The sequence below is a fragment of the Neolamprologus multifasciatus genome, chromosome 10 (genome assembly GCF_963576455.1).
Source record: "Neolamprologus multifasciatus chromosome 10, fNeoMul1.2, whole genome shotgun sequence".
In the NCBI taxonomy this organism is placed as follows: domain Eukaryota; kingdom Metazoa; phylum Chordata; class Actinopteri; order Cichliformes; family Cichlidae; genus Neolamprologus; species Neolamprologus multifasciatus.
This window is the reverse complement of record NC_140448.1, coordinates 19,215,941-19,241,777: the sequence shown is the minus strand read 5'-3', so window position 1 is coordinate 19,241,777 and position 25,837 is coordinate 19,215,941. Positions and strand designations below refer to the sequence as shown.

The window sequence follows — 25,837 nt, the reverse complement described above, 5'->3', positions numbered from 1 at the left end:
GGTTATTATATCACTTTGATCCATCATTGATTATATCAAAATTTCATTATCAAATATATTTGATAGTTTTGCAATGAATTTAATTCTGATGGTCTTTAAAATGTTTTTTTAAGTTATTCTTAGTCATCGTTCACAGTCACCGTAAACTACAGTATCTCATTGATTGGTGGCCAGTCAACTGTAAAAGGCCCATATTATGCTAACTTAGAGGTCCACGATTTCATTTGGGGTCCGGCATTTTAGGTTTTACATGGTTTAATGTTCAAAAAACATTTGTTTTTCTAACCTTGAAAATCGCTGTAGCTGTACTAAAAGTTAAAAATGTATCTTTAACTCTTTACGCCTTGAGAGCTTACTAGCAGTAACACTTGTTTCTCTTTTCTCACTTGAAAGGTTTCTGTTATATTTCAGGCCTCCTTCTCTGAGGATCTAAAAAAAAGAATTGTTACTCTACATAAAGACGGCCTAGCTATAAGAATATTGCCAACACCCTGAAACTGAGCTGCAGCACGGTGGCCAAGACCATGCAGCAGTTTCACAGGAGAGGTTCCACTCAGAACAAACCTCGCCATGGTTGACCAAAGAACTTGAGTGCACGTGCTCGTGTCATATCCAGAGGCTGTCATTTGAAAATAGATGTGTGAATGTTGCCAGCATTGCTGCAGAGGTTGGAGGTGCATCAAATGGCTATCATTCCAGAAGGAAGCCTCTTCTAAAGATAATGCACAAGAAAGTCTCCAAACAGTTTGCTGAAGACAAGCAGACTAAGGGGGGGATTACCTGTGGTCTGATGAGACCAAGATAAACGTATTTGTTTCAGATGATGTCAGTGGTGTGTGGCAGAAACCAGGTGAGGAGTACAAAGACAAGTGTGTCTTGCCTTGCATGATGGTGCATGGTGGTGGTACGTCACTATTTGGGGCTGCATGAGTACTTCTGGCACAGGGAAACTACAGTTAATTGAGGGAACCATGAATTCCAGCATGTACTGTGACATACTCAAGAAGAGCATGATCCCCTCCCTTCAGAAACTGGGCCACAGGAAAGTATTCCAACAAGATAACAACCCCAAACACACCTCCAAAAAGATCAGTGCCTTGATAAATAAACTGAGGGTAAAGGTACTTGACTGGCCAAGCATGTCATCAGACTTAAACCCTATTGAGCTTCCTCAAATGGAAGGTGGAGGAGCAAAAGGTCTCTAACATCCACCAGCTCCATGATGTCATTATGGAGGAGTGGAAGAAGATCCCAGTGGCACCCTGTGAAGCTCTATAGTGATGGAAAATAAGGCAGTGTTGGAAAATAATGATGTCCACACAAAATATTGGCATTTTGGGAACAGTTTGGACATTTTCACTTAGGGGTGTACTCACTTTTGTTGCCAGCAGTTTGGACATAAATTGCTGTATGCTGAGTTATTTAGAGGTGACAGCAAATTTACACTGTTACACAAGCTGTACACTGACTACTTTACATTGTATCAAAGTGTCATATCTTCAATAATGTCCCATGAAAAGAAACAATAAAATATTTACAAAAATGTGAGGGGTGTACTCACACTTTTGTGAGACACTGTATGCGTTCAGATGCTGTCTAAATGTTACTTTGAGCCAGAGATCTTTTCCCTCACGACTGCGAGCGAGGTAGCAATTGAGCAATTGAGGCACACTGAAGATAAAAACTCCGGTTGACATGGATTTTGGGCTTTGTGAATATGCAGAACATCTGCATGTATAAAGAAAAAGCTTCAACACTAAAATAAAGTGATAAAACCCCAGAAAGCATAATACGGGCTTAACTTGTGTTTCTTTTCGATTCTCACCAAGTGTCTCCTTTATGAGTCTCTCCAGAGTGTCAGACATGTTGGTTGGACGCGGAGAAGAGTCCTCCACTCGCTCCACTATCTCCTCTTTGATGGCGTTGATCACAAACAACAGCCGGTCTGCAGGAAAACACAAGTTTGACCACAGATTATTCACAAAAAAGTCTGTGCTTTTGTCTTCTGGTTAGACACTGTAACAATTCTTTTTAAAATTGGTGACAAGTATGAGCAGTTATTTAGTTATTCTTATCAATCACGATCTTATTTCTAATCTGACAAAGAAAAGAAAAAAAGAAAAAAGTAAAATGTCATAACAGTCACTGTCATCATTGTCTATTAAGTTGCCGTTGAGCTGCCAACAGTGCAAGAAAAAATACATGCAGATGTTGTTTCTAGTAAAGATTTAGATCACGTAGCGTCAGAGCCAACGTACCGTACTCTGTGCTGAGTCCCCAGAGCTTCACTTTATTTGCTTCATATTGGGCTTTCTTTTTTAAACGGCAAGCTCTGCAACACACAGACAGAAAGAAGAGTTTCTAATCAATAGGAGGAAAGAGGATCTCACTGAGAAACAGAGGTTATTCTCAAATCAGCATCTTTATTACAATCAGGCTCGAGAGGGTAAAACTTTTTGAAAATAATACTGTTACAGTCATCACGACTTATGGCTGTTCTCCAGCTGTCATGTGTACACAGCGAACACATGAATACGTGGTTTACCTGGAGGCCAGCTTGTTTTTCTCCTTGCGAGAGCGTGGCCGTGCAGTCAGTGGTAGCTCGCTCACAGGAGTCAAGTCGCTGATCACCTTGTTCAGTTTACGAAGCTCTGTGCCGATCTGCAGCAGCTTGCGTGGATTGGGAGTCAGGTCTTCCACATCTGTGCGGCGAGACTTCTTCAGCATGTATTTTCCTTTGTAAAGATTATCAAAACAAAGGAGTTAGACATCAATCGCATTTTAAATGTTTCAGTTCTCGAAAACATGAACAAACACTAGTTGTGCACATGGTACTGCAAGTGTACCTCTGTTTTTTTAAATTGCTTGATCTGGTTTTAAATAGGGCTGTTCGATATAACAATATATATCAGATGACGATATAAAAACGTCTATCGTTTGTTTTGTGGTGTCGTAAAATAAACTGTTTACGGCAATATTTTTTCATGGTTTTGATGGTCACTGTAGTGGCTATATTAATTTCTTAAACTTCTCTCTTTCTCTTATATTTAATATAACAACACTACGGACAGACAAGCGCCTGTTTTTATGCGTTGTCGTTAGCAACAACGACGGTAAAACCATCACGTGTCTGCTTGTTTATTTTCTACATATACCTTTCACAATAAAGCTCAAGATCCTGTTGAGACTTTTCAAAATAAACTGAATCACGCGAAAGAGTATGCAGAGTATTTACAGATGAGAAGCAAAAAAGAGCCGTCAGGTGCTAAAAAAATAAACCTTAGAGTCAAACGTTAGAACAAGCTTTTCCCCGCAACACGACGTGTAATAAATACTCACAAAGAGAACGGTAAATTCACAGAATTTACAGAAAATGTTAAATTTTTGTGATTTATATTGTTATCAGGACGATAGATGACTTATATCGGGATATGAGATTTTGGTCATATAGCACAGCCCTAGTTTTAAATAAAGATTTTCTACGCACCAACAGCTGGTAACCTGCAGAGGGTCTGACAGGTGTGGGGATGCATTAATAACCTAATTATTAATCATCAAACAGCAACTTCTTGACCATGACCATAACTTTTAAAAGCCTGAAACTATGATGATCAAAATCCAACATGAGTCATTTTATTCAATTTAAAGAACTCCCTTTACAACACTGAATAAATAAGAATATGGATACAAGACAAATAGTTTGCTGCATTTTTTTTTTTAAATAGAGGAGTCCTTTAATGTGTGAAAATAAAATATACATCTTTTATTTATTTAATAACTCCAATGTGATTACTCAAACTGTAGCATGACTCCAACATGCTGTGCACAGCTGCTGCTGTGGAAAATCCAACCGATCCAACCAGCCTGTCTCTGATCGCTCTGCATTATCCACTAAAAGTCGTATACGATCATTTTTACGCCGATATTGGGCATGTAACATAAAATGTCGGAAACACTTAAATGCAAAAGATTATTTAATTCCATATAAAACTAAAACTCAAAGCGAGACTTTAATAATGCCTGCATGCACAGATAGTTGTGCATGTGTGTGTACCGTGGAGAGGCCCGTTCTTCTGGTACAGGTTGCTAGGCAGCGTGTGTCTGTCCCACTCGGACGGCTTGAGCATGCGTTCCTGTTTGGAGGGGGTGAGCTGCTCGCTGTACTCCCAGAAGTAGCGGCGCTTTCCTCTCTTTCGGCTGGAGACTCCTGCTGTGAGCCCTTTAATGTCCTCCATCAGCTCCATGTCACAGCCTGACGGAGGCAGAAGAGAGAGACACAGAAGGAAGGGGAGGAAATTAATGCAACAGAGACAAACAGAAACAAAGAAAAGGATGGAGTATTCAGTATTGTGGTGACACCAAATACCAAGTAACACAATACTGTAAACATCTGCTTGTAATGTAGCAATGCATCATATTATTTTTATACGTTCAATGAGATTATAGTTACTGAAAATGTGACCACACGTGCCTTTTCACATGTCCAAATTACTTGACCTCACTCTTTTGCTTTTTGTTTTTTGTTATGGGTATTTGTTGTGGATTTATATTTTATGTTGTACATGTAGAATTTTTTTTAATGTTTTGGGTTGTACAGCTCCTATCTTGGTCAGGTCTCTCTTTTAAAAGAAATTGTAATCTCAATCAGACAGCCTGGTAAAATAAAGGTAATAATAATCACTTTAACTATTTTAAATTCAAGATTTATTTTGAAGCATCGTTAACATATTACTTGTTGACAACCTGACATTTTTATGGAGAGTAGCTACCTGGCTCAGAGAAGGCGTCACTCATGTCATCGTCCTTGTCTGCTTCGTAGTCTTCGTCCTCCTCCTCTTCTTCCTCCTCTTCATTCTCAGACAGCTCATGCTCACTGCCAAAACCCTCATCGTGGTCTTCGTCTTCTAGCTCCAACCCATCTCCTTCCTCTTCCTCTGCCTCTTCCTCATCCTCCTCGTCCTCCTCATCCTCTTCCTCTGTCTGGGGGTGGCCTCTGCTGCCCAGTCTGCTGCGGGTCATGAAGAGAGAGTAGTTGTGCTCCTCTTCCTTGGTCTTCTCCGTACCCTCAACAACCAAAAGACTGCCAGCCCCGCTGCAAACACCATCGCTGATCACCAGCCCAGAGGTGCTGGTCTCCAGAGCCTGGCTCGCCTCAACCAGCTGAGGCACAGTGGCAGACCGGCCTACAGGCATCTCTCTCCTCGCTGTCCCCTCTACTCTCCTTTCAAAGTTCGCCAGGCTGCCCGAACAGCTGGCGGCGGCAGCACCAGGTAGTCCCACTAAGGCGGCACTTGCTGAAGTAGAGGCTTTCTCGTCTCGAGGCTGGGAGAGAGGTAGAATGGGATCTGACCTCTCAAAATCCGTCTGGGGAGGCATGTCTGCTTGGGTCTTATGTACAGCACTGACACGGACTTTAGCCTTGCGTACAAAATCAGAGCTGTAGGAAGTTGGGGCTCCCATTTTGGTTCCACGCACCATGGGCTTTATTTGAGCATGACCATGGTCCTGGGTGAGACTGAGGTGGCTCTGAGTCTTAGCCATAGTCTCAGTGCTGGAAGGAACAGGTCTGGTTGCTCTTTGGGAGCCTTCAGGAAAGTCCGGGAGAAGGCTGCGCGAAGGACGGGAAGAGGATGTGGAGCTCGGTGAAGGTTGAACAGAGCCGGGGCCTGATCCTTGGCCGGGGACCAGGAGAGTCTTACTGTGACAGGGAAGCTGGGACGACTGAGTCTGGGGCAAGCTCAGGTCAGCGGGAGGGTAAAGCGTCTCACCCACAGGCTGTGAGTCCTCGCTGTTGAGCTGAGCCAGCGTTGGAGTTCGACCAATCACCTCCTCGTCCTGGTAAGGACTGGAGAAGTCATCCAATCCCAGGAAGTCCACCTCTTTGGTGCCCCAGATATCACAGCTGGCCAGCCGTGTGTATCTGTGAAATACAGAGAGACACAGACTAGCAACAGTGGAAACTTTCGCCTTCTTGTCATAGTATCTTGATTACATCTTTGCATTGCAGCTGTTTCCTATTTTTGTCTACATTTGAATAACCTAAGCTTGTTAAATCTTAGAATACTAGCTTGTTGGTGCATATTTTTACCATGCAAATGACCCTGCAAATACAATAATCAGCCGATCAACATGATCATCAGAGAAAAACTATAATTTACAAGTTATTATTCATGAAAAACGACTAAAACACTTTTTCAGCATGCTAAACATTCATGCTCTGCTGTTATATATGAAACTTGAAGATGAGTAACTGACTGAAGGGAAATATTGGAAATGTTCAGCAAAACCAGTAATGGAAATATTCATTTACTGCAACTTGCAGTGAAAACCTGTTTTCCCCACAGAGGGGATGCTAAATGTGGAAGTGCACTTGTCTCTACTTAGAACTGCAATGGCAGCCTGTCACATGATGGCAATGGTCCAGTCAGTTAAACAGCACAGCAAAGCGTGACACTTCCACTTTCACTTTTACCTTTGCAGAGCTTGAGACAAATACATTTTTCCAAGCTGGAACATTTCAGAGAAAATCTGTAACTGTTCAACTTTCTTTTTCAACTTTACTTTTAACTTAGTTTAAAGTTTATAACTTCAGTGAGAAACCAGTGATAACAGTGAAGCCTCTTCATGCCACAAGACATAAACAGGAAGCTCTGAGGCTCTCTCAGCACTCTCAGTGCGGTGAAGAAAACTATAGTTTGGTAAGACCAGCAAGCACCAAACGTTATTTTGGTGCACCAGAGCACAACAATATAACAAAATTTATCTGAAGTTGACGAAACACACATTCTTAGTCAAAGCTGGAAAGTATGGGTTGCACATTAGAAAAAAAAGGTACAGCAGTTTCCTCTGTTCCACTTCAGCACAACCCAAACCTAAGTCTGTATGCAGCAGATTTTTAAAACCCTGCAACAACCAGCACTATTCCACCCCAGTTTTATTGGACTTTGTTTTTCAGAGACAGTAGTCTGCCCTCAGTTTGCACTCAACATTGGGGAGGAGAGTACACAAGCTACTCTGGCAGCAAAACATCAGGGTAGCTGCAGGACAGACGGAGCATCACCTGAGACCCCAGGAGACTGCGGCAGCCAGCTACTTTGTTGTTTACAGGCCTCTTAAACCACTTCCTGCCTCCCGGCTAACCTACTATCTGCTTCAAATCCTCATCTGCTGCGTCTATTTGAGACCAAAAGGACAGGCCTTCACAATTACTGTTCTACTTCTGTATAAACCTTCAAAGCCTTCTGACCTTTCTCATGAGGCTCATTGAAAGACGTCACAACAGATTTAACTAAAACCAGATTGAACTAAAATCAGTCGTATCATCAATCGCAAGCTTATAAAAAGCAGGGGCCCACTACAGCCTCCTCATACTACAAACCTGGCATGACCAAAGTAAGATGAAGGTGAAATATCTAAATAATAGTTTAAAAATACAGCATAACTGTGAGTTTCAGATTTTAAATGTTAGTTTAAAAAAATGCAGGAAGCCTACCTATCTTAATAGCAGCAAATTACATGAAAAATAAACCAGATCAACAACATGTTAATGCATCTCATAATAGTTCAACACTTTCTGCTCCGTCAGCTAACCCACGTGGTTCAAAGCAAAGACAGAAAAATTAAAAATTACATAATTTATAAGAAACTATCACACACACAAAAAGTCAACTTTACGGGACTTCGTTGATCAAACACTGGATGTGTTTGTGTACGATTTCAATATTCACATGTAATATGTGACCTGTGCATTTTCAACTGTTGCTAAAGGCTTCTCGTTTTCGCTTATTTCTTAGAGTCAGTGATTTGCTCCATTTTTCTGCTGCTTTTAAGCCTGGCTTTGTATGCTCTGTATTGGATTGTGTAAAGCACTTTGTGACTCTTTGAAAAGCACTATATAAAGTGCTGCTAGTTATTCATTTACAAACCAAGCCAGCTTCACAGAGTTTAAGAGGTCAACGTTTTATGTGTCAGTTACTTGTTGTTGTTGTTTAACATGACCTAAAAAAAAAAAGCTGCAACACATGAATAAATAATAAGTACCTGGTGAGGTCTTCCCAGTAGGAGTCCCACTGTTCGAACGCCGAGCTGCTGCAGACTGTCTCACATTCACCCAGACCCATTAGCTGATCCACGCAACCCTCAACCTCCTTGCCTCCATCCCCGACCCCCACAATGCTGTCCCCACAGGGGCTCTGCTGGTGGCTCATGTCTCTGTCCTGAAGAGAGCAGCAAATTAAAGAATTACCTCCATGCAGCTGTTATAGGATAGGATGATCTGTAAAGTTAGAGTGCGTGTCCTTGTCCCAGACACAAAGGATCATGGTAAATGGACTGGTCCTACTCTAATCAAAGTGCTTCATACAACATACCTTATTCATATGAGCACCTTTTTCTACCTAAATGCTTTTCCAACAGTCATGCATTTACACTCCAGTGAAAGCATCGGAGAACAAATTGAGGTTCATTATCTTGCCTAAGGATACTTTGGCATGCAGACCAGAGCAGCCAGAGATCAAACCACCAACCACCTTCCTCCTAAACTTCAGCCATGCAGTGTCATCATTTCACTATCTAACTGAATGTGAAATATTCCCACAATCTCCTCTTCTGTTACTGAGTCAAGGGCACTGACTAGTGAAGATTTCACATTGAAGTCATGCTGACCTATTGGAAATGAAGTGCCACCGTTTCATTTTATCTGATGATTAGACCTTGTGTGAGATTTTGTAACAATTAAATGCTTAGTTGAGTTTAAAAAAAAAAAAGACCTTTAAAGTCCTCCAAAGTGTTTAAAGAGACAGAGAGCTGATCAAGGCAGGTGGTAGGGTAGGTGATGTTGTATGAAATTCTACTTAGCTTAGACTTCATTATTGAATGATTTAGTTAACTTTTATAAAAGACATTTATGATAACAACCAGGTGTTTGACTGTCTGGAAATTCACTACACAGCGGTCCCAAACATCAAAAGCCATAAAGAACCTGCATGAAAGGACCAAGATCAGGGAGCCCTGCAACAGATGGTACAACCCCCACAGAGCTCTGATGTCAACATTGTGAAATCAATCTGGGATTGCATAAAAGGGCAGAAGATGCTGACGCAGCCTCAGACAGGATTTCCAATATGCTTGTTAAAGAAAAGAAGAAAAAACACCCCATTGTGCTAAATAGCTTAGAAAACTCTGCACCCTGACTAACTAGTGCTGCTTTAATAATTAATGGGTGTCACACCAAATGATAAATAAACTAACTAAAGGAGATGGCAGGTCATCCTGCACACCATCATCTCATTAATGTGTTACTATGGTGAAAGAAATTGAGAGTGAGGCAGTCAATCACTATTGTTTAGTCTACAGAGGACAGTAAATTAAGGCAGACACCTGCAGCTGACAACATGAGCGGTGCTTCATATCACCTGCCTGAGAGCCTGGCAAATGTCAGACAGTTTCTAAACAATTAGACACGAGTCTCTGCTTCGATAAACGCCAGTCTGGAAGTTAAGCAGAGTCCACGGCAGCATTCATTAAACGTTTCTATAAACCTCAGGATTTCTCACCATTACTGAAATAATCCCTGTAAATGGTGAGGAATCACATCCGACCTCAATATTTTCAATTGTGAATCCTGGCGAAGAAGTCCTTTTGCCATTGCAGCAGATGGTTTGACAGGTATTATCTATCACATGAATGATAGCTTCATTCTACGGAAGCATCCCAGAAAACCAAAGTGCCTTCTGCTTCATCCCAAATGATATCCTGCCTGTTTTTCTGTTTGCAATTAATAACTAGCCGTAACTAACCAACTGCGAGGCTGATAATTTGTGTGAGAATCATCACAGGAAATGACTTTGGCTTGTTTATATGTGTTATGTTAAAAGCCTAGGGACATATTAGTTCACCACAGTAACACTGTTGTGCCACTGCACTCTTGTCAAAGACAACTCGGACTGAAAAATGAATTAATCGATTTATACCCACCAACTTCAGATCAGCAAAGTCCCTACATGACAGTCCCTGATTCAGTTTGGCTTGACTGTTCCAGTGATTTCTATTTAGACATCGCACACAGATTTAACAAATTGTCAAACAAGTTGCATAATTTGAAATGTTTACAGGAGAAGACCAGCGAAGCAAAGATGCTGAATTGAGAAATTAAACTGATGAAATAACTTTGGTTTCTAAGGTTTCTTGAAGTCAATGTTAGGTTAGAAAAAGAAGAATTGGAACATTTATAATATGGTTTCCTTTAATCAGAACAAAGATAGTGGATTTCCTGCAGCTTTCCTGCTCTGTGGCCCCTTAAACAGTGTGCTGTGTAACCTTATATTGATCTTTGATATTTGTGGGGGTGCTTGGGCCAAGCTGACCCTTGAGCAGCTGTGTCTGATCAAGCCCAGCTGGCAGAGACTGGGTCTCCACTGGCGAATCTATAAATGTGGCTTAGCACAATCAAAACCTTCTTAGTTTACAGCTCAGCTACTTGAGTATGTATATGTTTAGAATAATCTTGGTGACTTTCAGTGTTTATATATATATTTGTCAAAAAAAAAATCAAAGTCTTTTAGAGCAACAGTAGCACTTAACAAGAATCAATATAACTGTATATACACACGTTCACTGCCGTAAAATAACTTCTTATTTGAGAAAGCTGTTGTGACTGTGATGAGGGACGATATTGAGTTGCTGCTGTTGACCTTTAAACTCGGATCCTTCATTTGGATGCAACTCAGTGTCAGCTCAGCATGAGCAGCTGTGACTGATGCGAAAAGAAGCCGGATTCAAAGCATGGTTACCAAGGTCTTACGTCTTTGTGTGTGTCTACTCACCAGTTCGTACATGAAATCTGGGTCAGAGCTGGTGGCGAGCAACTCAGTGCTGGTCAGAGCCTGGTCAGCAATCGAGTAGTTCTGAAAGGCATCCCCAAAGGGAGGCTCCATCCCACTGACGCTGGGCTACAACAAACACGGGGGGAAAAAAACAAAACACTTGATTAAACAACAATGCACAGCAACACAAGTAAAATCTGATAAACTCAGTTCAACCTTTGTCTTCCTTTTAATGTTGCTCAGTTTTTAAAAGATTATTGTTTAAAAGAATATTGTTCTGTAATGTTTGTTGTCATATTATACGATGTGTGTTTTTTTTTTTATCATTATTATCTGACAGACACTTCAGAAGTCATATTAATAACTACATGTCCTCATCAGTGCCCCTCATATGTGGGGTCCCTCAGGGCTCAATCCTTGGTCCAGTTCTCCTTTCTTTATGTTACTCTTTTCAAAGGTATCTCCTAAGATTGCTGTGCAGTTGGGCTGCCACAAACGATTATTTTGGTAGTTGACCAGTCACCGATTATTTTTGTCGATTAGTTGGCTAATCAGATCATGCATCCATTGAACGTAAAACGTACAGCATATTGCACCAGCATGCATCTGCTCTTATATAACTATCATTAACTTACAGCCTGAAGTGTTTTAGAGATATATATATATATATATATATATATATATATATATATATATATATATATATACATATATACACACACACACACAGGTTCCTGTGTATATAGCACAGCTGCTGAGACCTTATTCCTCTCCGATAGTCTGATCAGTGTCTCTTAACTATTTCATCCTCTTATGTTAAAATTTAGAGGTGACTGCACTTTTGAGGTTAAAGCTCCTAAACTGTGGAACAGCCTTCTTCAGCCTGTCGGCTCTGTGACTGTGGGTTGTTTTAACTGACTGATGAAAACTCATTTTTAAAGGACCTTCGCCCATATATTTCTCGTTCTTTCAACATGTGCATGCAGGAAAGAATGTAAGACAATATATTTGAACATGTATACTTGACTTTAGTGTGTGGTTTTATCTAAAGTGTGAAGCACTTTGTAACTGTGCTATAGAAGTGCTGTAAAACTAAAGTTATTACCATTATTTTTACATTTTGTGCACCATACTTTCAATTCTGCCAGGAATTATTATAAGCTAGACAGAGGAAGCTACAGGTGTTTTCTGTGTGTATTTTTGTGTCATTATGATCAATGTTTGTACAACAGCTGAGTGGACACACAAATCCGACTTGAGTGCAGTTATTTGAATTATGTAAGTTCACAGTTTAGCTGACTTCAATTTCTAAAGATAGATGAAGCTATCATTTGCTGCACACCGACCGGTTTACCAGCGGGACTGTTTTGGGACTTGGAATATGTGCAGAATGCGGTTTGACATTGTCTTATTTGAAAGGGTTTCACAGAAGTGCAAGTTACCAATGCACCTCCCAGATGCATCGCATCACAAATGCATTTCACCTGTGCAAAAACAGGCTGGCATTTATCGATGCAGTGTTCACAGACAGTGGGTTTGAGAAGTGCTCCCGAGCTCACGCTGTGATTTGCACTAAAAAAGTCATGTCCGCCGTTTTGTTTGTTTGTTTGTTCGAAGGCCTGAAGATCATCACCAGTCATTATTGCCTAGATTTCAACATCATCTGTTGAATCTTTTAGGGATATTTTGTACTGTACATGATTATATTATCCAGGTCTTTGCAATGTGACACTAATAAATGCTCAATTTGCCCACGCAGTCTTTCACAGAGTGGTGATCACCTTCTTATCCTTAATTAAAAATTTACGCTTTTTCTTTTCTTTTTTTTCCAAATACCTAATCGTGAGTCTTTTGTTGCCCCTATGTGCTGCCCCTCACAATTAATAGCATAAAAATGTGTTCATACCATTTACTGTTAATTATAAAGTTTTACATGACTGCCAAATCCTTGAATACTCTTTCTGTATATTTTACATAATATCAGCTTTTTGGGATCTTGAATGAGATTTTCTGGAGGCACTTTTTTTTGTAACGGAGATTATTACTGAGGAGGTTTCTCAGTTTTATACTCGGCGTTCTCATGTTGGCAGACTGTAATGAAGCTGCTAATTTGTCAAAGACTGTATATAAAAGACTAAAAGTGAAGCAGGTGCAGCGGTTCCTTGAGCCTGCATTCTTTCTAATGGCTAGCAAGAGGCCAGAACTGGTTAATGAGAAAACAGCCTCAGGTCTCTCAGCATATAAACTTAAAAAAAACCAAGACTGCGACATGATGCTCATGACGCTTTTGAAAATACCGTCCCATTTTGAATCAAAAAGAAGGCTTAAAGAGGCTATGACTTAAGTGGAGTTACCTTATAAATGGTATGTCATTAACATACAAGCATGCATTGGGAGGGCCAACATGCTCAGTTCAAGCATTTAAGATGAGTCTTGCCTAACCAATGGGAGACATCCTAAGGCTACGTCCATCTTTTATATTGAGTTCATGCTGTTTCTCTACTGCTTAAATAGTCTGACAGACTCTGCATCTCACCATTCCTACATAATATAATCAGTCACAATTAGAGATGGACCGATCCGATATTACGTATCGGTATCGGTCCGATACTGACCCAAATTCCTGGATCGGATATCGGCGAGAAATAAAAAATGTAATCCGATCCATTAAATATCAAAAAAGCACCTCACAAAACTTGCTACACGGCGTAACCCGGCTCATAACCGTAACACGTTGCAGCAGTGTGGTCACGTGATTGAGGGCTGTGTGCATTTGTAGCCTGTTAGCAAACATTTTATCTCCGAGGAAGTTATCTCAGAGAGAAGTAAAGCAAGTGTGTAAGTTCATCTCTGAATGTTTGTAAAGCATTCCCGCATTAAGCTTAACAACCGATATATGGAGCAACTGCCTCTTTCCCTCCCTCTCCTGCTCTTACTTCAAACATTAAACTGATCAATGATCAGCTGATCGGCTTTTCTGTCGCGAGTCCGTCTCTCTTCTTTGTTTTTGGCCCACTTCTCACCAGAAAGAGGAAACCAGCGGCTGAACAACAGCAGCACGTTTAAGCTTGATAAGCTGTTGTTAGAATTTATTTAATATTACTTTCTAGACCAGGATCTTTTTCTACGCAGCTGACGGCTGGTAACTGTGCAGGGGCGGATCTAGCAAAGTTTAGCCAGGGGGGCCAATAGGGCATGAACAGGGAAAAGGGGGCACAAAGACATACTTTTCTTTCTTATTCTCATTTAAAATGTCTAGCTTTTAATAAATAATTATCTGACTCTTACACCCAAAGTTTTAATCTGATGTAAAAAATATATAGAAGTCCATTACTGTATATAGTAACTATTAAGTCTAATATACCCTAGTAAGCTATAGTACTTTTTCCTTTGGGAAGGTACCATCTGTGCAGTCTGCAGTTCTGTTGAAGAAAGATGTTGAATCTATTTAATATTTCTTGAAAAATAATTGATTTCTGTGCATTTTCCTCCCTGCATCAAATTAAAGTTGATTATGTTGATTAAGCATCATGAGGTGGGGGGTGGTTCCCTTTTTTTTTTTTTTTGCTGGGAGTTTGCAACCCTATTAGTTAGGTTGCTTAATAAGTACTCTTTAAAATAGCAGAATAGGGAGGATGGAGTAGGTTTAAGTTTATTAGATTGATCAGTTTTGCTGAACTATGAAATATTTTGGGCGCAGTGTATTTTTTACATACAGGTATAACAGAATAGCTTTAGTGTTGTTATTTATTTAAACTTGAGTATAAACTTATACAAAATGCAGCAAGATATTAAAAAAACCCGTTTTATTTATTAAAAAACACACTATATCGGATTCATATCGGTATCAGCAGATATCCAAATTTATGATATCGGTATCGGTATCGGACATAAAAAAGTGGTATCGTGCCATCTCTAGTCACAATACAATTATCTGTCATTTCAATCTTCCTATAATCATTAGATGTATTTCAATAAACAATAATACTAAAAACTAAAACAGAAAGCAGTGTGCGTTTATGAGAGAGAAAAGAAAAGATAAAGCACTGACTGTGCAGTCATGTCAACAGCAAATAAATAAATAAATAACTTTTTTTTCTGCATTTAGAGCACACAAAAAAAACAACAACCAAAAACACTGCAGCTATTGTGCCCAAACACGCAACTATTAACTGAGCAAACTTAAGCTGGGCACTGAAGCATAATCAAATACATGAATGGGAGGCTTTTTTCCATTTTCCATCCGCTCCCTCATACAGACAACTTTTCATATGTGATTTTATTCTGCTCCCCCTCTACTGCCACACTGGACACCAAAACACGACATAACAGACATGAAAAGTGAGAATAATTTTACCACCATTGAAACATCAGAGGAAGTGTCTGCGTGCATACCGACCGGATTAATAATCAGTATAACCCACAAACATGGCTACTGACAGGTGCATCAGGAAGCAACAACACCTGCTACTCTGTAATGCTCCCAGACACGCTCCATGACTTTGACAGAGAATAATATATTGTAGTTAAAGGTTATGAGAAAAAAAATCATGTTACATTCAGTATATCAGTGATCTAATATATCAAAATAACGGATAGCTGTCTGATTTTTTCCATCATCATCATCATCAAGAAAAACAAAACTTCCATCAGCAATAGAAAATACTGTAAAAACACTCCTGCAATTTAAAGTAAAACCGATTACTAATATATCTGCAATAAAGTTAACATCTACAGATATTACTCCAGAGCTGCTGTTGTTATTTTTGTTCTAGCGCTGAAGTTAAACACGTGTCTCAGCCCAACAAACCACCAGCATCTCCTGTTCTTCACTCTAACAGCTGAGGGAATTATTTGATAAGATTGCAGCTACAGACGCGCTGCAATCACAACATACTTGCACATTTTGCAAGATACCACAAAACCCTAAGAAACAAACAGTCCCTGTGGTATCTAATATGAATAATAAAAAAGGAGAAAAGAACAGCAGAAAAAAAAAAAAGAAAAGAAAAAAACACTGTCAAGGCTGACACCATCATTTCCGGGAGCTGACTTTGCTATGTTGCTATTAATTCGGCACCGCAGAGAATTACAAAAATGTTAAAGCCTGCTCAGAGTTGGCACTCTGCACTTATTTTTTTAGAAGGACTGAGAAAGTCGCTCACAGTCAGCCCATCTGGCTTCAGCAGCTGTTTGGATGCAGGGTCTACAGACATCATACAGCACTGGGGTCAGTCACTCTCCTCTTTCAAGCCCCTGAACCGTGTTTCACATCTACGATTCTGTCTGTCCGCAGGTGTTTTGCATACTTGCTCACAGGAAGTTTTGTCTCAGATTCTTGTGAAGAGTTCATTCAGACCATTTAAAAATAAAAAAAATAAAGTCACTTTTTGTTTGTGGGTTTATGGGTTAATGGAAAAAAAAAACAAATCAACAACAGCGACAGCACAATTTCCCCTCCTCCTATCGTACCTCTTACCTGAGGCATTGCCAGGCACAGCTTAGAGCTCCAGTGGTGGGAACCTCTGGGTCTCCTGTCCAGTCCCAGTGGTGTGAGGTTGTCCGATCAGCACAATAAATTACTGCTGAGGGAAACAATCGCAGAGTGCTGGTGGATGCAGGGGAGGGGGAGAGGGAGACTGTGAATAATTGGGCTCAACCTGGTCGGGTCTGGTCTGTTGTGGTCTGGTGCGGTTCTTGGTAAGCTTCAGGTCTGTGGTTAGAAGAACACACAGAGAGCAAGTATTAAAATCAAAAGAGTTGAAAACAAAGAAGTAGATTTTAACCACAGCTGCTGTGTTTGGTTGTTGTTCTCAAACGAAACCGCAGGATGGTAAACTGTGTAATGTTAAAGCAAACAACAAAATAAAGTATACAGAAACAATTCGGTTCTGTTTCATCAAACAACAGCCAAAATATTTAGCAGACTGAAATAACTTTGTGACATAAATGATGCATGATGTAAAATTGATGCAAGCAAGAAAAACACACATCAAATACTAAAAATTGTGTGTAAAGATCAGTTTCTATGACTCGGGACTATAAACGGAGCACCGAAAAGTAGACAGCAACTCTCTACCAAATTTGATCCCTGTCCTAATCAAACATTCGGTAAGCAGCCTCTTTATCAAACTCAAATGCTGCCAAGCAATCGCTCACAGTTAATCTGATCTGTTCTGAGTCAACCGCGCATCAAGCTTAGCTGCAACCTTTTTAATTACCTCCTTCACCATCATCAAGCTTGGTTCATTCTTTGCTTGTTTGTCATTCGCTCACTTTCTTGCATCACCAAACGACGGCAACATTTAGATTGATCTTTGGTCCTTTTGCTGCTTTTGCATAGCAAATACACGAGAGTCTGCGTGGAGACACGGCCCCAGCAGCAATCTGTCAGCACAATAACACACACGAATCACACTCCTCTCTGAGCAAGATAACAACATCACTTCCTCTTGCAAATGAACTTCTCACCCCTGAGCTATGTATACACACTTTTGCATAGAGACAGGAAGTAGACAAAAAAAAATAAAAAATACACAGCCGTGCACGCCTCTGGGACAAATGCATTTGTAAAAGCAACACCTTCACCAACATCACTGCACATGTGAGGAAACAAGTCTCTGCACACACACATGCACGTACACACTAACCACCTTGGTCACCTATAATATATTTGGAAGCTCCTCCTCCTCTGAAATACAAATTCTCTTATTACCATATCATGATGTGCACTTCCTTCCTGGGCAGCTGTGTCTGGTTTCATGTTTAGAAAAAAAAGCAGAGTGATGACATATATGGCCTGAACAATAACAACAGCATCAATCCAAACTCGCTGCTATCACAGAGGGGAAACAGAAAGCCTGTGTCCACAACCAGAGGTCCTCAAAAACATGTGGAAAATGAGCCACCGTTATCCAGTCGAAGTAGCACTGAATCTTTTCCAGCAGCACAGTTTAATCCAACTCACTACCCAGTGGGTGACACAGGCTGTGATGCAGAGCCAGATATTTATTACCGACTGTGGCAGGCTGCAAGAACCCAGAAGAAGAATTCCTCTCTCTGTTTGGTCGGACTTCAGAGATAAAAGCGCCTCCATTAGGTGTTGTACTTTAGGACTGAGCTTTGTTTAAGGCCACAGCAACCTCCGCTTAGATCAGCATTCTTGTACGAGCTCAATCATTTCTGTTTTTCCTCCAAGGCTGCTTTTGGGAACATTAAAGATTTGCTTTCTTTCTTTTATAAGGCTTGCTATGAAGATAGAAAAAGTCGCTCAACAGGTCAGATTCTTTTTCTGTTTTGCAGCATAATGTTTACATCTCGGTTGAGTCTGAACCCAGGGCCAGCTTTTACCCATCCAGACCAAGTAATAAAACACAGCGCTCACCATCAGTAATGTAAATGACTTCTGATTATGCTGCTAGGATGCACTCTGGCTGCATCATTCTGCTCACACGCTTTACACCATTTTTACAATATGAATTGTTGTTCTCTATAACAACTCTTGGCAACTAATTTTGGCTTATTTGGTCATAGCGCTATTTCACTGAAAATCTATGGTTTCCTGTCTACAAAATGCTTAAAATAGTTGTCTTTGTTTCTGTGTACAATGAACAAACACTGGGTGATTGATATAAATGTCAACCAGCAGAAAAATACCACTGAATGCAACATTTTACAGCTGATATGTTAGTATTTATTAAAGCTTGTGAAGTCAACAAAATACCAAAACAACCTTTTAGCAGGTTGTACTTCAGACGATCTGACTCTGCACCTGATCTGGGCACAGCTCCGTTTTCAGGCTTCAGAAGAAGACTTTGGCCGTAATTCAGAAAGTGGGCCTTGCATTTGAGTATTTTAAAAATGTATCCCATCAGATGGAGACACTGGCCTGCACCATTTATACACCTGTGGTGCACTGAGTAGCCAGCATATCATTTTAACAATAACACATGTTGAGATGTCTCATCCCATTTAAACAGCATACAGACCCACCTAGGCCACATGACTGAAGCAAACATAACAAGGTAAGCCTTGCAGTCATAAACTGATCATAACGCTGGTGTATCAGCGTTAAATAATATGGTGGTATAATATCACCATATTATTTATGGGCAATATTTGAGATCCCTGGTATCAATTTTTAAACCTCTCTCAAATGTTTCCCCCACATTTAAAACATGTTCTCAAGTTTTAAGCTGCCTTATTTTTAATGTTTATAATGAATGTGTCTCACCTATGTGTGTATATTTATTTTGTGTGCTTTGCTGTGTATTCATGTGTGCATTATTAGAGTATGTAGCCACTGCTGATTGACCTGCTACCCATCTTTAGCCTTGGCTTTAGCCTTGGCGATTTTCAATAATTACACTTGTGGTTAAATGAAGGAAATTTTAAAAAGTAACAACAACACCTGCTCCTCGTTTCTCATCACTGCACTGAATGATTAAAATGATAGCAAATAATGAGCTGATAGCGAAACTGCTGCATTTTCAATACCAAAAACCATTTACTAAAATTAAAAGCAAAGCAGAAAGCGTGACTATAAGTGTGAGAGTGCAACATGTGTCACTGTGCTGAGACTAAATCTATAGATTTGTGAGAAAGTAGCGTTCAAAAGCGACCATTAACTTTGAAGCTTCAGACATTTATGTGTGGAAAAAAAGCATTTAAAAAAATCGTATTTTTTAAAACCCAGTGGTGTTTGTTTCCTCTCTTCCCTATTAGTTCAGTGCACTGAGGGTTAAAAAAAGAAAAAAGAAAAAAAGGGGGAGTTAAGTGTTGAGTTCAAATCATGAGCTGCGCTATCATGCAAACAGCTCTCGTTCTCCACAACACTGGACGTGGTCCAAGTAGGCCAGTCAGCAGTGTCTTATTTGGAATGAGTTACCTACTGATAGCAGTCAGCCCATGATCCCTACAGTGATAACAAGCATGAGACAGCAGTCTGTTTCTGAGCACGGACATGTGAGGAAGTCTGCAAATATCAGAAAAGGTCACCAATCCATAAGTCGTATAAGAAAACAAAGTATGAGCGCTCACTGACAGGCAACTGTGCTTAAAGGCTGGAGATTATTTATTTATACATAAGTTTACGACTAAGTGGTACAGGCATAGAGCTGGCACTAGAGCTAGCAATTATTGATTATGTGTCGGCCATTCAGAGGAATCATCTAGTGATAAATGATCACAGTGTTTGTCTTCTGACAGAGAAAAATATTAATAATTTTAAGTTGCTTTTCACATTTAGGTAACTATCTTACAAGTTGAGATTTACCATGTTAAAACATATACCAGAATTAGAAAAGCAGCTGTGGTTATTAAGGATGTACCAACAGATGTTGATCTATTTCTTTCTCTCTGCTCTTATATATCTGGAAATCAGTTTCATGCATTTTTAAGAAACAAAAATGTTCAGTTTTTTTTACAAACTCCATGAAAAACTGTTATTTTGAACTTTAGCATGAGCAAGGATTTGATTTTTAAATCTTGAGACTGATTTCAGTTCACTGAGCAGCTTTTACCACAGCATCCTCCACAGTGAACAGATCTTAACTCTTGTTTCGCTTTTCTGAATTGAGAGGTTTCTATCATATTTCAAGCCTGCTTATAGAACAAAATGACAGGGTTTGCACAATAAGTTAGTGAGGATGGTCTCTGCCTAAGCAGCTAGCCACAGAAAAACCAGAAACAAATCCTAAAGGTTTTCAAAGCTGCAAAAAAATGTCGTCTTTATGCGGGAAAGAGCTAACGCAGCAACTTCACATGGGAAGATTCAGACTTTTTTTTATTGAATATGTTTATATATTAAGCTATAGCTCTTTTGCACACATCCGTTTCAAATCTCCATATTTTGTCTCCTTTTCTGTCTTCAGCTATTTATTTGTACTATTTGTATTTATATGTTCTATTTCTATTGTATATATTAATTGGCATCTGTGGGTGGACAGCAAAGAAAGAATTTCATTGCACAAAGAAATGCCTTTTCTCTTGTGACACATGACAATAAACACTTTGAATCTTGAATCTTATGACAGTGTTTTCACTAACCCTGCAGCTCAAAACAAAAAGTAATCTTTGCATTCAGCATCTGACAAACAGCAATCATTCTACTATATATAAGCACTGATGGCTGACGCCTACTTCACTTCAGATGCTTGATTTTAGTCCACAACGTCATACCTGCAAGAAGATTACAGGTAACACAGCGGTTCCAAAACTGCAGGGTGGCTGGCTGCCTTTGAGAAGGACAGAGAGTCATTGTGCTGGGCGGGCACGTGATCGGAAGAAAAAAACAAGACGTGAAACTTAACTGAATTAATTGGATTGTCACAGACAAACGTAATGCATACCACTGTGGCAAAAATTCATGCGACTCAGCTACCTCCTCTTCTCCTGCCAAGACAGGCCTGCTTTGAAAGGCGTTGATAAACGTGAATCATTTGGAAACTATACAGAAAGAAGAGCTGTTTAAAGGTCTTAAAGCAGTCACAAGATTGCAACAAACAAAGTTAAAATAAAAAAAACAAACAATTTAAAAAACAAACAAACAAAACAGTTAAATCTGGTGATCCCCAATAAACCAGTCGAGTCTAAAATATTTTCAAATCAATCTCAAGTTCACTATCAGCACTGCAGGACAGCCTTTTGGGTAATTAGGTTTGGCTCGCTCTGATCCCAGCATTCCTTCAATGGTAAAATTACTTTGCTATCCAGGATCCTTTTCTCCTGTTCATGGAAAGCACTGCTTTCAATAACATATGGTTTCAAATTATTTATGATAAAAGCAAACAAAATCAGTATTTCATGCTTGAAGACATTTTTTTAAACTACCCTGCATTTGAGGCATATGATGGCCTGATAACTGTATGGTACAACACAGATGTTTTTATCCTGTTAAAAGGAGCACTCATAACTCAAATCAAGCACAGATACAAGGTGATGAATGCAGGGTGAGCTTTGTAACATCAACCCTGCACAAAGACGCAAATACTATCTGCTTCTTCCTAAATGTCTTACATGCACATCTTTGCACTTCGTGGTGGATGCATTTGTTTTGCAAAAGCGTGCGCATCAAAACAATCATCGGAGTATACCGGAGTGGTGTACATTACAAATGGCCTATTACAAAACACCAGTAAACCCATAAATGTCACCAGTATCTCACCAGTCACTGCACTCATCACAGATCCTCAGCAAAGCAAAACAAAGCCTCAAACTAACCATTCTGTGCCAACACCCACGTAATCCCAATCATCCATTGGCCGAGCTGAGAATATGTCCCGCCTCTACGTGTCCTGGAATAGCCGTCGCAGCCGTCAATCAAACGAGCTGCTTCATCACAAACAGCCTGGATTCAGCCTAGGTTGAGGCAGAAGATAAACAACTTGGAGGCCTACATGCCCGTGGCCTAGATAACCGTGTTTCACAGATATTTAAAGTAAAATCCACCACCTACCACAAAACCTCAACGCAGCACTGCAGTACGACTCAATCTGGGGCACGTTTAGTCATTTATATCGAAGAAGAAACACTGAATCAAACGTTTAAGTGCCCAATCCAGACGATAAACTATAGAGCAGTTATTAAGGTGAAAACCCAAAGTAATATAATAACACTAACAAATGGTCACTAAGGCCATTTCCTCGGTGAAAATATAAGTCTGCTGTTTGCCTTCGACCACATGGAAATTTCTGGCTATGTCGAGTCTTTTTTCCAGCTGCTCTCGATGTGTTGTGCATTGGGGGGCGTGTACCTTAATGAGACTTCGGGCTGCCTGCAAAAAGTCACAGTAGAAGGGGTTTCACGCGACTACCGAGGCTTTTCCTACCACAAATACACCTCCAAATAGTCTACAATTGCTCTGCCACACATATAAAGGCATGCTGTGTAGTTTTAAGTGCATTCCAAGCCGTGCAGGATGACTGTAGGTAGTTTTAAAGTAGAGTTCAAGCCAATCTTCTTACATAAGTACACTTTTGACCACGCTGATCCAGAATCAGTCACTTCTGGGAACTGACCCACTACACTTTAGAGGTCTACACTTTTTTTTTTTTACATCAGCTAAACAGTCTGTTTTTGTGGACAGGTTTTTAGGCTCGGTGATCGAAATTTACCTGAGCTCGTCGTAAAGCATTAGCTAGCCACATTTCTCCACTTCCTACAGGAGCTCAACAAACTGCGGTCCAAAAAACAGAAAAGAAGAAAAAAAACAACCAAACAGCTCGTGTTTTATTCCTTCTGGTTGTGTTTTTAACGCGGAACTGGACAGTCTCGCTTCCTTTTCAGCTGCAGCCTCAGTCAGTATGGCCTCCGTCCGCCCCCTTCCTCATCCCAGCTGAAGCCCGATACACAACAACAACCGACCGACAGTTAGCTTCAAAGCTAATCCGCCGCGGCGGTGAAAACACCCATCCGCTGCCAAGCCCAACTTTCCCCGAAACGGATGAAAAACGGTCGTACTCACTTTGAGGACGCCCCCACACACGTTTCTCTCGGTGTTGGACCTCGTGTGTGTCCCGTGTTAGAGATAATAACGTTCCCTTTTCAATGGAGTCCGCATGCTGTTAAAGCTCTCTCGGGTTTGTTTTGTTTTTCTTCTTCCTGACGGGTTCCTGGAAAGCGCGTGACTACCTTACCACGTGGTGCGCCGCAGGGCCAATGGGAGAACAGCTCGAGGCTGGACATTAACATCCTGCAACATTTCACCATTTTTTTCCCACTTTCTTGAGGTTCAGCTCATTATTTAATAAACAATTTATTAGACTTCTGTCTGCTTTAGAAAACTGAGACCAAACACTCAAAAGAAACTATCCCCAAATTTATAATTTTTATTATTATTTTTATTTCTTACATTTTATTTAGAAAGCTTTAGGTTTTTTGTGTTTCTTGGGAATCGTGTTTCGCTATAATATGTTTAAAGTGATCTTGAATAGTTCTTCAGGCTTTCGGAAGGGTATAATCAGTGTCTTAATAAGTTTTTGTTTAGACACCGATTGCTTTTTCATTCATTTTTGGCCCAGTCCTTGTACCTAAGCATTTTCAGAGGAATATTTTTTGTTTGTGTGTGTGTGTTTGTTTGCTAAGACAGTGAACTCTGATCTATGAATCATTCAAGCACACAAAGTCTTCTGATTCAAGGGATGAACCAGTGTTGTTTCTACTCATAGCAAACAACATGGCAAAGAACCAGTTACATTTTTTTAATCTTTAGTCACAAAACCTTTGCTGAATCTACAAAAATGCCAAAGATAACACAGTTTGAGAGAGATAAAATAGCATTTTTGCACCAAGAAGGTGATTCCCAAAAAGCTGTTAGCTGAAAACATGGCATATATCATGGTGTGCAGTGTGTCCTTAAAAAAAATTGGAAAATAGATAAGTGGAGGACAAAAGAAGAAGGGGAAAGGCTAAAAGTCTATCTGTAGCAGATGTCAATAAGAAACGGGGAAAAGTATAGCAAAGACCTGACACAACACCTGAGAGATGCATATGATCCTTCAGATGATCTATTGCTCACTGACGCCTCATCAGAAATGGTCTCAGTGGAAGGGTGGCTGTCAAGAAGCTATTAATAAGGAAGAGAAACAAGGCAAAAAGGTTGAGGTATGTCAAATTACACAAGAACTTATGGAGTGATGAATCCAAATTTGAAAACATTAAGAACAAAACACCATCAGTATGAATGGTGAAGGTCAGGAGAGAACGTCTACAACTATCTGCAAAACACAGTTGAAACATTCAGATACAGTTGAAATGTTACAAGACTCAAAACCAGGTCAGGCAGTGGAAAACACATCACACAAACACACAACTGAAATAAGCTAAAAACAAACAAACAAACAAACAAAACAAAACACTGACAGAGGCATAAAGGGAGAGAACATAACCACGACTGCAACAGTGCAAATTTTTGGTATGTGTTGGGCTTTATGAATCAGTCAATAACACTGAATAAAAACAGGAAACTCTATGGGTGTGCAGTCACTAACACTGAGCAAAGACAGACAGATTCCCTTCAAAGTTTTTCTTAAAAGTTTTGAGGAGTGATAATGATGGGGTGATAAAGTGAGAACATACTCAGATGCCATGCGAGTTCCTGGCGAGATCAAATGAACATCCATGGTTATGACTAAATGAGTAAAGAGCAAACAAAGTTATCAAACAGCTTTTTAACAAAGAGTCTATATGATAAAACAACTTAGTGTCCTTGTCGAAGAACAGACACATCCTTTCAGAAGAACCAGTGGCAAGCTGAAAAATATAATTTAAAAGCTTTCAGTTCTCTGGTTGAGGAAAAGCAGGACTAACAGAGTAAGTCTCCATTGAGTTCATTCCAAAAGAAATTATCCAAAAGGGGGTCATAAAGCCAACTGTTCCAGGCAGCCTCCACCCACCTCTTCACTGGAAAGAGAAACCACCAAGTGTCAACACGGGTACAGACTGTCACAAACAAATTTAAATTTACCATTAAAACATCCTTGAAAAAAAAAGACATATTTTGATCTGAAGTAAAAGTCTTGATGAAAGAAAGAGAGCAGAAAAAAAATAGTAATTTTAACAGAAAATGAAACAACATAGCTCTTTCAGTTTCATTATTACTCAGTCCTAAAAGTGAAAGTCCAAAAAATGTTAGCACAGTAGTGAGGTTAATAATATGATAGTTGGGGGGTTTGATGGGTGGTCTTCAGATGTGGGGGTTTGCAGTCAGAGGACTCTCTTAAAGAATCACATCGATCTCTTCTGCAGACTTCCAAGGAAGACTTAAGTTGTTCTGGTAACATGTGGTGGACCAATGCCTCACTAAGACAAATATGTGTCAGTTTTTCCCCTTTAATTTGTTTCCCATCTGTATCTGTCAGGTCGGCTGAATACAGCAGTCTTACAGACTTCCACTGATTTAATAGCCTCAGAGTAAACAGATCACATGCACATCAAACGGCCTGTGGGAAGCTCTGCCAGGCTGGTAAGGGATGGGAGAGGATCAGATAGAAGAGAACAGTATGAAATATGGAGTG

At 40.0% G+C, this 25,837-nt stretch overlaps 1 protein-coding gene across 5 annotated transcripts in view; it reads right to left on the bottom strand.

The window, feature by feature from the left end:
• The window catches only part of crebrf (creb3 regulatory factor), a 32,118-nt gene extending 8,683 nt beyond the window's left edge, over window positions 1-23,435 (bottom strand). Inside the window, exons 1-9 of one of the 5 annotated variants that reach the window (XM_085174601.1) lie at window positions 23,287-23,435; window positions 16,296-16,536; window positions 10,824-10,949; window positions 8,041-8,216; window positions 4,770-5,920; window positions 4,055-4,252; window positions 2,546-2,735; window positions 2,259-2,332; window positions 1,826-1,945 (exon numbers count right to left, since the gene is read on the bottom strand). In XM_085174601.1, the coding sequence (XP_085030727.1) occupies window positions 1,826-1,945; window positions 2,259-2,332; window positions 2,546-2,735; window positions 4,055-4,252; window positions 4,770-5,920; window positions 8,041-8,216; window positions 10,824-10,934 (2,020 nt within the window). In that variant the 5' untranslated portion in view covers window positions 10,935-10,949; window positions 16,296-16,536; window positions 23,287-23,435. The other 4 variants (XM_085174597.1, XM_085174598.1, XM_085174600.1 and 1 more) reach the window with 4 other exon arrangements.
• Between the last annotated feature and the right edge of the window lie 2,402 nt (window positions 23,436-25,837).